This window comes from Miniopterus natalensis, chromosome 10, assembly GCF_054644295.1.
Source record: "Miniopterus natalensis isolate mMinNat1 chromosome 10, mMinNat1.hap1, whole genome shotgun sequence".
In the NCBI taxonomy this organism is placed as follows: Eukaryota; Metazoa; Chordata; class Mammalia; order Chiroptera; family Miniopteridae; genus Miniopterus; species Miniopterus natalensis.
In genome coordinates, this window is record NC_142090.1 from 22,030,233 (window position 1) to 22,042,988 (window position 12,756).

Sequence of the window (12,756 nt, forward strand, 5' to 3'; positions counted from 1 at the left end):
AGGTCCATGCTCAACTGCTGAGCCATGCCCAGCTGGGCTGATTTTTCTTTTTTATGCCTTTCCTTCCTATAAGCTCTATTAGGACAGGGATCATTTCTGTTGTGCTTATATTATATCCCCAGGACCTAACTAGGTTCTCAGTAAATATTTGTTGAGTAAGTAAAAGAATGACATTGGCCATCTGTTTACAAATTTTATAGGTGACATGTAAGGACACTATAAACTTATAATTAAATGTTCTTAGTTAAATGCAATGATTTTTATGGTCCACAGAAAGACTCTACATAACCAGCAAGACTGTGTCATTTTACACCATAGAAATTAATGTATTAAAACAATAAAATACTCTTTTTATATATGAAATTGAAAATGATCATAACAAATGATAAAGACCACAGTTGATGAATTTTAAGGGAAATTAATAATTTCATGCACCATGGGTCAGAGTGTAAGCTGGTAAGTACTTTCTTAAAAAGCACTTTTGCAATATGTATCAAATGCCCAAAAATATTCCATTTGTCTTGGTTATCTTGGGCTGCCATAACAAAATATTATAGACTGGGTAGTTTAAACAACAGAAATTTATTTTCTCACAGTTCCTGAACTCTGAGATCAGGTTCTGGTGAGGAATATCTTCCTAGTTTGCAGATGATTGCCTTCTCTCTCTGTCCTCACCTAATAGAAAGAGATCTCACTCTTCCTCCTTCTATAAAACCACCAAACCTATCAGCTTAGGGCCTCACCCTTATGACCTCATTTAACCTTAATTATCTCCTAAAAGCCTTATCTCCAAATGCAGTCACATCAGCAGTTAGCACTTCAAGGTATGAATTTGAATGGTAGGGAAGGACACAATTCAATCTATAGCACCATTCAACCTAGCAATATCGTTTCAGAAATTTATCCCAAGGAAACAATTAGAGGTTGGTTAAAAAATATATAGTATAAGATTTGTTATTGCTGCAGTATTTATGGTAGGAAAAACAAAGGGGGAAAATGTCTAGATTTTTACTAATGGAGTATTCTATCAATAAATTATGCTATATTCCTATAATGAAATAATACCCTTCCATTAAAAAATATATATTAGAGCCCAGCCGGCGGTCACCAGTTCAATTCCTAGTCAGGGCACATGTGGTGTTTTCCAGCTCAATCCCCAGCAGGGGGTGGGCAGAAGGCAGCCTATTCATGTTGATGTTTCTTTCTCATGGTTGTTTCTCTCTCTCTCCTTCTCCCTTTGTCTCTCTCTAAAATCAATAAGAACATACATGTTTTTAAAAAGTATATATTAGAATATTTAAATAATGTAAAAAACATTTACAGTTCATTAAGAGAATCAATTTATGAATCAGAATGTACAATAATATCCATAGATTTATAGAAAGAAGATTAGAATTATATTTACAAAATGGTACTGCCAGTTATTTCTGGTTGGGACACTTATAGGAAATTTCATTTTTTGTGTCTGTGTTTTTCTGAATCCCTCCATCCACATTACTGTCTGTATATAGTCCTTTAATTAAAAAACATGTCATTTAAGCCTGGCCGGGCGTAGCTCAGCAGTTGAACATCTACTTAGGATCCAGGCGATCGGGGTTTGATTCCTGGTCAGGGCACATGTTCGGGTTGTGGGCTTGATCCCCAGTCGTGGGCATGCAGGAGGAAGCAAATCAATGACTCTCTTATCATTGATATTTCTCTCTCTCTCCTTCTCCCTTCCTCTCTCTGAAGTCAATAAAGATATATTTTAAAAATAAATAAATAAAAATAAAAAACATGTCATTTAAAAAAAATACTAATATTAGGTATGGGGCAAAGGGTGATATTGTCATCAGAGAACACTCTACACTAACATTAATAGTCGTTTTTATTATAAAATCCTCTCGATATTTTGTTTCCCCTGAACTTAGAGTTGTGTGATTTTAATTTGGATTAGTCCAAGAACGTTTGTTTGTGAGTTTGCTTGCAGGTCAGGTCAGTTATCAAACATCTTGATAATTGTCCTTGGCGTATCACTACCTTAACACAAAAACTACGTCACAAAACCATAACCTTCACATGTCAGGTTATCACTTTCTCTGTGGAAATGCCTACTTTTTAAAAACCTCCAAAGAATATAGAATGTACTAGGAAATCCAAATAAGGAAAGGAGTAGGAAGAAGGAGTGTTTCATAAAGAGAAGAATGATTTTAAAATTTTGTCTTAAAAATATTTTCTCATAGAAAAACTATTTCTTCTATCTTAGTGAATGTAAAGGAGTCAATTTAATTTCTTTTCCAGATATGTAAAATTTCAGCAGAAGGAAAAGGACACTGATTATGTAAGATATGGCCATCTAAATAATATTTTGTTTGAAGCAATAGGAGGTGTTATAGGTTGGAGAACAAAAATAAGAAGAGATTATTGTTTTCTCCCTCATCTTCTGTCATTTCTTATTCCCAAGCTGTGCCTTCCTCTCTTTTTTATTCTGTTCACAAATGGATATTGGTGGGAAATACACCAAGGACAAAGTGACTTCTACCTGCTGTGCTGACAATTCAGAAATACCACACTCTAGGTGTCTCCCCTTATCTCTTTAGAGAAAGCTAAGATGTCATACATTCCTCACAGGAGAGGGCAGGTGAAAAGAAGCCTATAAAAAACTCAAAAGCACCAGAAACTTGGCCATTTGTCCACTTGCTTACAAAATGTCTTTTACCACAAACCACCAAACTGCCAGGACAAGAAAACATACCAGATGAGTTGGGAAGGGAGAGGGTTGATGGGGGAGGGTGAAGGAAATCTGTCTCATCAATTTCCCAGACTTTTCTATGCAATATTAACTCCTGGTATATTTATTGAACTCACAAGCTTCCTGAGCACCCTGTTCCAAGCAACATATATAGACTCCTAGAGATGATAAAGACAAGGGCACATTAACACCTCAAGCATCTAGCACCTGCTCAGCTGAGGAAGGTGATCAAGAAAATAACCATAGAAGAGGTTATAGTTTTCATTAAAAAGAAATCACTCAGTCTGGCCAGTGTTGCTCAGCAGTTGAGCATTGACCTCTGATCCAGGAGATCACAGTTCAGTTCCCCATCAGGGCACATGCCTGAGTTGCAGACTCGATCCCCAGTAGGGGGCGTGCAGGAGGCAGCAGATCAATGACTCTCTCATCATAATGTTTCTCTCTCTCTCCCCCTCTCCCGTCCTCTCTCTGAAATCAATAAAGACATTAAAAAAAAAAAAAAAAAGCAAATGCTCATCAGCACTAAATGATCCTTTTTAAGTGGGAATTGTGGGGAGATCCCATAACTAAATAAGGTTGGGATGTGCTGTAAACAAAGTTAAACAGATTTCTTTACTGTCATGCTTCTCAGACTCTAATACACCTTGATTGCACCATGAACCTCCAAGAAGGCCTTATAATTTGCAGTGTTCACACAAAATACTTGGGAAATCTTACCCTTTTAGTGGAGTTTATCACAGGACCACTATTTCTGAAAACATGTTGATGGCCTGGCCTGTAAGTCTTCTTTACTTAAACTTATCCAGATGAAATGGATATTAAACATGCCAAAATTAGTTTTTACTGGCCTTATTATTCTCTAAACTGTTCAACTAAGGGAAGTGAAGCTACCTGGTTAGTCCATATCTGAATATTGAAGATTCCCTCATTGATAGTTTTTCTTCTGCTCAAATGCCTGACTCTTTTACCCAGTTTTATACCCTCTCCTCTCAGATCTTTCTTGAGCTATAGTCTAATCATTCTTTAACTTCATAGAAACTAATTTCTTACCCGAACTATTCCAAAAGCCATCGGAGATCATAGAAAATAGATCAGTTACACTGATTATCCCTCTTGTTTTTTAGTCATCTTTAAAAAAAAAAAAAAAAAAAATCTTTCTCAATTTAGAGCTTATGTTGCACTCATTACAGAAGAAATTGGTGTCCATGCCAAGATGCCCAGTGTACATAAAGGATTGTTTATTTTAAAACGCCTAATGTGTCAGCTTGATGAATAGCACAAACGATAAAATCCTTTAGCTCATGGAGGAATTTAATGAAGTGAATTTGTATTGGCCTCAGTATATGTGGGAACTTTTTTTGGATGAGTCTGGATTTCAAAAAAGATATTGTGTGTGTGTGTGCACATGTGCATGTGATAGTTTCTCTTAATACAGAATGCAACCCATAGGCAGATGTAAGATCATACCTATTAAGCATCACTTGCAGAAGGTTCTATTGTACAAATTCTGTTTTTTAAGAATCTTTGAAATATAATTAACATAGACACAAATACATTTGGTGTTCAATTGCTTGCGTAATACCAGCAGGAAGTTCCATAATTTATTTGACAATATCTATAATTACAAATAGGAATCTACTATTACACTGTGTATTGCAATTTGTTCATATCTTGAACTTCTTTCACAGAACACTGTTTTTATTAAATCATGTAGTTTCAATAACTACAGGCCCCAGGAAAAAAACAAAAAATATTAAATCTTGATATATGAGAATACCTTTCTTTCTCATTGGAACCACTTTAATATTTAATTATAAATATAGAGTTAAACCCAAATTAGCATTCAAATCAGAAAATTGACCTTTTATGTTAGAATTTTCAGTAACCACATTTTAACAGTCTTTTAATCATTGGCAAAGAAACATTATTTTACTTTTATTATCTCAGAAAAAAAATTTATTTTTTGAGATTTAAAGTAAATCATTTTACTAATAATTAAAATGGCAGGTAAACACTAAAACTTTTCTGCTGTGTAAATATATGCTAACTTTTGCTAGAGATCTTTTTACCCAGAACACTTGGCTATAATAACCTGCCTCTGTTTGCTTTTCAAAAACATTCCTATTTTATCTACTGTTACATAACAAATGTTCCAAATAATTTATGACATATTAACATTAATAAACAATATTTGTGATATTACTAATTCATGAATTCTCATAATCTTATATAACTGATATATTTATATTGGTATATCACCAATTCATTTCTTTGGTATTTATGTATTGATCATCAACAAGATGTCAGCTACTGTTAGGCACTAGGGGTATAGCAGGGAAGAGGCAGACAATAAACAAATAAACAAATATATGCCACATTGGATGACAGCCATATCTGAAACGACAAGCAATAAAGCATGGTAAAGGAAAAGAGGCCTATGGGAATGAGGGACTACACCTTTATATCAGGGTGGTTAGTGATAACCTCATTAATCCTGAGTCAAATCGGCAGAGATGAGAAGGGAGTGAACAAGCTGTGTGTATACCTAGGGAAAAAGCTCCCAGGTAGTGGAAACATCACATGCAAAGGCCCTGTGGCAGAGCATACTTCATATGTTTGCAGCTAGAAAGGAGACCACTGTATCCAGAATGAGGGGACTTGCTATGAAGGGGTAGAGGAGGTCAGAGAGTCAGTTTGGGGCAGGAGGATCATATAAAGACTTGTAGACCATTATAAGGGTTTTGGCTTTTAAAATGACTCCCACCATTACAGAGATATGACTTATGCTTGAAGAAGTCTTAATAATGTGTTGCCTACACTCTGACAAGGGACTAGAGGAGAGATCAAAGAGGCTGTTCTCTTACTCAGGGGAGAGCTGATGGGTGGAACCAGAGGGGAAGCAGTGCAAGTGGTGAGGGGTGGTCAGGTTCTGGATATGACTTGAAGGTACAGCTGATAGAAATTATGCCGTAATTGAGTTTATAAAGCTATTATTTTAAGTCTCTTATTACCCTGAGTCTACTTGATAAACATTCATAAAATATTACTGGTTTAAGTTTTTCTCAAGGCTTCTGCAAGTACATATTTTGTAGTGTATGTAAGAGCACATTATAGGACTTGCTTTATAAGGTCTTTTTTAATTGACTCACCAACTCAATGGTAGGTATTTAAAATTTTATTGATTTTTAAGCTCTTTGCTGTATAATACAAATAACATAGAAAACTGTCTGAAGTAAGTGTATTTAAAATAGTTCCACCATTATTGCTTCTCAGATAAAGCTTCCATTTTCTAATAGGGTTTTTAAAAATTGCTCTTTATTATTTTCTGTGAAAATGGAGAAAAGAAAATAAGGCATGAGCATTAAGAACACTGGCTTTGGAATGCAAAAGGCCATGCTCCAGCACTTACCAGCTGTGTGACCTTGGGGAAGTAGCCTAAATTCCCTGAACCTTAGCAGCCTCCTTCCTTGGAGACTGCAGAAAGGGTTACTGTGAGCATTTTATATTGTTATGCGTATAAAACAGCTAGCACAGTACCAGGCACATATTTACAATTTTTTAATTGATAATTGCTATTTGCTTTAATAATGACCATGACAGGAAGATATTGATGACACAGGAAGTATTTGCATTTGCTGGGAAGAATCATTTTGGAAGGAGCTGTTACCTTTAGGCTTGACTACAAGCGAAGTTGCCATTTATTCCCAAAAATTTAGATACAGAACGCCACTTCATATACCTAATATTCAGTACACAGTCAGATATCTACACTAAAATAAGAATATGTGAATAAGAGCAATTCCAAAATATTAAATGTTGTGTTTAATCTGACAGATGTGTACCTGATTTAGTAATAAACTCAGTAAAATGATGACCCTTCACCGTGTAGAATAGTCTGTCTTAGTGAAGTTGAACATAAGTGACATTTCCCCAACTTACCTTTCTCGCTTTCATTACCTGAACTCCCAGTTCCACTCCATGGGTAGGCAGTGTGCCCCAGTGAGGTTCACTATGACAGGATGGCTTGCTCTATCACTGTGGATGACAGCTGAAGCATACAGTAAAATTCACTCAAACATAGCCATGTGGCAGCTGTCAGAGAGCAAAGCCAAAGGACATGTCAATGATCAGAACAAGTTCTTTGCTCTTTTCTGTCAAGCTTGCATAAGTATGTTTAGTGAAATAACCACCTGCAAACTTCGTGGTATGAGTTTTTATTGCTATCTGTTATATAACATAATGTAGTTATAGTTTTGTCGGAACACCCAAATTCCCAAATTGATGATTTATATAGAAATCTCCAGTTGAGCCCTAGACGGTTCGCTCAGTGGTTAGAGCGTCAACCTGCAGACTGAAATGCCTCAGGTTCAGTTCTGGCCAAGGGCACCTACCTCAGTTGCAGGCTCAATCCCCAGTTGAGGCGAGGGCTTGAGGCAACCAATGGATGTGTCTCTCTCACATTGATGTTTTTCTCTCTCTCCCTCCCACTGTCTCTGAAAAGCAATGGAAAAAATATATCCTTGGGTGAAAATTAAAAAAAAAAAAAAGAACTCTCCAGTTGCACCTTTGTAATCATTGTCAATACATATTCATTCATAGGTTACAGTCTGGGTTTTGTGCTATCATTTGCTCAATGGGAATTGCCTCTAAAGTAATATGTGAAAAAGTCCATTATTAAATTATTATGAAACATTGGAGCTGGCTCATATTTCATTGCTTTATAATTTATAGACCAGACTTTCTTATTTTCTTCCTAAAAATATCTGCAAGACCAGTATTTTGCCATTAGTTTTTCTTAAGTTAACATTCAGATGCATTCTGATAGAAAGAAAAAAAATGTGATGTATTACTCTGATTATGAAGTTAAATAATTAATTTTTCCCTACTTAGGAGCAAAATATAATTGTAAAAATTATTTTCAAAGCATAAATTCTAGCAGCACACGAGTTTCTGAAATAAATTATTTACTCAATATAGGAAAACAACTTCAGACTTAACTGATGCTTTGATATGAATAAAAGGTCTTTATGTCAGTGAGATACAGGTATAACTTTAAAATTTAATTGCTTTTTATCCTAATTGACTAGTTTACAAGCATCATAGACATACATACACGTGTGTGTGTGTGTGTGTGTGTGTGTGTGTGTATTTTTTTAAAGAAAACAGTGGAAAATCTTGTTGGATAGTTATTTTAAGCATTTGTTTTTCATACTCCTTGTTTCTACTTATTTTACACAAAAACATTAAAAATTAGTAAATTGGAATGAAATACACAGATCTTTTGGAAATAAAAATATAATCTTTTAGAAAAATAAAGTAATAGGAGAAGAAATGATTGATGTTAATAAGCAAATGCAAAAAGATTCATTTTGTTGAAAGATATAGATTTGTAATGAATATGAGATTACCCTTTTCTCTGTGTTAGCAGACAGTTAAAACTTATATTTTCAGAATTTTAGATAATTGCTATACCACCAGATACTTAAATTGATTCAGAATAAATTATAAGTCCCTGCCATTAGCTATATCTTATATTTTATATGCTAATCTTAGTAAAAGAAGATTTCTATTTAGTCTTCATAGCTACTTTTAAAAGTCCTAATGAAAACTCACATTGATTCCATAGGGATATGTGGTTAAGCACAAAAATCTTGAAACATTGCTGATCTTTTCTCTCTGTATATTTTTATTCAAATATTTATTTTTATTTATAAGCACATAAATTGAAACAAACAAAAAGAGTAGAACACTAAACTATTATTTGTATCCAAACCAAAATTTCTATGTTTCTTTCAACAATTAAAATTAAATCCCCTATTTCACATTAGCTTAATTTGGAAAGAGGCCATTAAGATGTTTTAGCTTGCATTCAGTATTTTTTTAATAATATTTCCATTCAAGGCATATTCATTTAATTGGTCAAATGTTTGGTACTGCTATAAAACACTTTTCACTGCCATTCCCAAGGACTAGACATTGTTTCCTGTAGATCTGGATAATATTTATTGTAATCCTTTACCTTGAAGGCTGTCTAAAAGAGAATAATTCCATTCCATTTATTCCGGGTCAAAACATGAAGCAAATGGCTACAAATATCTGCAATAAATTTTACTATAGACACCAGTAATATGTACTATAGACTAATATGTATTTTGCTTAATTATTTGGATTTTTAAGGAAATATATATATTTGTGCAAATGTAGATATATATATAAAAATACAGATATAAAATATATAAGAATAAATGTTCTATCATTGTAAATTCCTGATTCTGATTGTTTTTCAGGCCTGATGGAATTGGAACAGTTTCAGTGGAAGAAAAAGAGAGATTTGAGGAGATAAAAGAGAGACTGTCTTTCCTTTTAGAAAATCAGATAAGCCATTTCAGGTATATCCTCTCTTCATTGATACAAGTATCTGTTTTTTTACTTCCCCCAACTCTCCGATCACCTCCAAATGTTGATGTCTTTTTGCAACTACTCAACAATTAGGAGTAGCTTCTCCACAATCATCAGTCTGTGGTCTGCTTCTCCAGCCTGCCGTTCAGCTTCCACAGCTCATTGAAGGAGGCCCTTTCCCCTGCAATCTCTATTCCACTGTACCTCACACTTGCCTTGTGCATTTCTCCTTCTCGTATAGCCTCTTCGCCTTAGCTCCAGGCACTGTCCCTCCCTCTCTCTTCATCACCAGGCAAGGAGACTCTCAAAGCCCCTCCCTCACAGCAGAGCCTTTCTCAGTTATTCCAGCAAGGAGTGGAAACACTGAAGTCTTACCTGTACCCTGCACTTATCACATGGTTAGGATACATATTTCTTTCTCCCCCCCCCATTTTATTTATTTATTTAATTTATCTTTCTTGTTGAAAGTATTACAGATGTCCCCTTTTTCCATGATACACAGTTCTTGAGTCATTGCTTATTTTTTTTAATTTACATTCTGTGAGAACAAGGACCACAGTGCCTAGCACCATTCCTTGCTTAGAAAATTAAGTACTGACACTAAGAAACACTTGCAGAGTGAAAGATAAATATCTTGATGATATTTCTTTTTCCCTGATTATAGTTAGCTCAACAGGACTTAATGGTTAAAAATAGAAATATGTCAATACATTTTTTCCTATCACTCTTATAATTAGATCCTATAAACCATTACCATGTCTGTGTATTGCATCTTATAGCATGTCTGTCATACTGAAGTTGTGCGATTTGGATTCATTCCATGTGAACTTACTGAAAAAATAAACTCAGTTAATATTCCCCTTTTCAAGTTTGAAGATACTGTTATTTAACCATTTGAACGGTGTATGCCTAGCTGCTCTGGGCCTCAGTTTCCTTATTTGTAATATAAAAGTTTAGACTGTGATTTTTAAATGATCTTAAAGAAATTCTCAAAGGATATACTATACATCTGTTCCCCTATATTAGTGATTTCAACTGGGGCTGGTACTGTCACCTTAAGGTAAGTGAATGAGGGAGGATTTTCATTGTCACAGTAACCAGGCACAGGGACAGTCATTTAGTGCTGGGGTTAGGAATGCAGTACATGGGACAGTCTCACATTGGAGAATTGTTTTGCCTAAAAGACCAATAAACTCACATTAGGAAACACTATTCTTTAGGACATAGTAGTATTCAACTTACAGGGTTAAGATTGACATCTCTGCTGATTTTTTAAAATAAAAAATGGAGATATGAGGAAGACTTTTGCATTTGCAGAGAATATTTCTGCATTTGCAGTTGTTAAGAGGATTGTCTTTTAGGTTGTGTAGAGACCTTTAAATTTGTTGCATGTGTGTCTCAATCACACATAGTTTTTCATTTTTTGACATTGAGGCAGAGGTTGTCTTTCAATCTGTGTTATTTGTATCAGTGCTTTCCTCTGCAAGTAACAGGTCCCACCTCAAACTGGTTTAAACAAATAAATGGATATGCTCACTTACCTGTTGGTCTCAGGTAGGGTGGACTTCAAGACAGGCTGAATTCAGTAGCCATTGCTCTGTTTCTTTGTGACTCTCACATAACTATCCTCCTTCATGGGATGGCTTCATCCCCAGATTGGGAGCAGTACCACAGAATTCCTTGACCTCACATCCACACATGCCAGTTTTCAAAGGAAGTAGTGGGGGGGGGGGGCACATTTCTTTCTGTGATACCCTCTTAAGGTCATGAAGTTTTATTAGAGAAATCTAGCCAACTACCCCTCATATCTCATTTGCCCTAAATAGGTCATGAGACAGTCCTTTACCAAATCCAGTGGCCAAGGGATGCCCATGCAGTAGATACCTCAGTTAGTCACTCAGGAGCAATGGGATCACCATGATTGAACTGGACTAATCAGAGCTACCCCACCAGGGGAGTTCAATCCCCTTCACTGCCGCCCAGCAACCACACAGGGGAGGCAGGGAAAGAGGGTTGTCCACATTACTTATTGTATCAATGTCCTCTCTCACAGTTTTGTTCTCTATTTCTCTTAAATGCACATCTTTTACTAATCTCTCTAAAGATATACCCTATAATCCTTTTCAGCTTTATTTCCTGAATGCACTGGCAAGAATTGAAAGGAATTGATCTAGACATCTAGCTGATTTTTATATTCCCTTTTGATGTTTGTAGAGTTTGCCAGTTCTGTTTTTTCCCCGCTTAGTCCATAGAATATTGGATAACAGGAAATGGACTAAAATAAAACAGAAGAAATTTTAGGTGTCCACACAGGAAAATTTATAAAAATTTTTATATTGTCCATGAGGATTTTCATAAGGATTCTACCAGATTATCTTCCTTAGTCACTTATGTTAAAATTTAGAAGGAATATAAATTACTTATCAACTCAGGCTAAAGAAATAATCACAGTACTGTAAATAACTCTTATATAGAAATTTATTTAGGTCCAACTGTATTCCAGAAATGCATTTCAAAGACACAGATAAAATAATAAGGCAAAGTAAATTAAACATAAATGAGGAACTTCTGGTAAAAGATAGCAGATTGATTCATGTCTGCCAAGCTTCCTCCCAGGACCTAACTAAAATTACAGAACACTATTTTTCAAAAGACGTAAGCCCACAAGGACAACTAAAGAGAAGAAAAAAAAATTTTGGAAGTCAAATAGAGGAATGGTATCTAATTTAGCCACCCAGGAAAAACTGAATCATAAGCTGGCAGTGGGGAAAACAGAGAAGCTATCAAATATAGGTCTTACAGTCACCAAAATGTTTAGGAATTGCCCGTATCAAGTCCTTTTAGAAAATAAGAGTGAAGGCCGATATGTTGTAAATGTGCTTGAAACTCATCTCTTTTCTACCTCAGGCTGCTCTGTGTTTCCCCTCCTGACTATCCCTCTGGGCAGAGCACTGCAGATTCAGTCCCTGGAGAGGGTAAAATTAGAGGGTACCTGGACTAGGTGGAGGAGGGGAGGAAACATCAGGCACAGTTGGAGGTAGGGTTATATGCAGACACATGGAGATTAAATAATTGTTTATTCTGAAATATGAGATCCACAGCCTTCTCCTGCTAGCTCATACCCTTGACTCCCAAAATGCTGGCAGGCAGGCAGGCAGGCAGATAGGTTTATACCTTCCAGGCCTGTTACAAATGTAACAGGTTCCCCTGGGACCCTGACTAGCCCAAGAGAAAAGACCCAAAACTCTGGCCAGTAAAGACTCCCACTGAAACAGCCCAGTTAGATCCTCCTTCAGCAAAGACCATGGTCTACATGTACCCAGGTAGGTGCATGTTGCTTCCATTCAGTTTTTTAGTAACATACTTTTGAAAATGATCAGACAGCCAAAGTCATCAGACATTTGAGGCAAACATTTACTATGGAAAACAGAGCCCCAAACAAGTAAATACTAAGCAAGAAATCTGGGAAAAGAGAAAAACAAACACGAAGATTAAATGGGAAGAAGAAAACGGGGAACATAGAGCTGGCCAGAACGAATCACTGATAGCCTTGGAGAGTTTGAGAAGATAGAACGTTCATCTATAAAACAAAAACAAAGTGTTATTTTTAAAAGAAAAAAGAAAAA

At 35.7% G+C, this 12,756-nt stretch overlaps 1 protein-coding gene across 1 annotated transcript in view; it reads left to right on the plus strand.

Annotated features, from left to right (window-relative positions):
- Nucleotides 1–12,756, plus strand: part of CADPS2 (calcium dependent secretion activator 2) — a 539,314-nt gene that overhangs the window by 394,080 nt on the left and 132,478 nt on the right. The window contains exon 14 of the mRNA XM_016213343.2: nucleotides 9,019–9,120. Coding sequence (XP_016068829.2) covers nucleotides 9,019–9,120 — 102 coding nt within the window. The remainder of the gene's footprint in view (nucleotides 1–9,018; nucleotides 9,121–12,756) is intronic.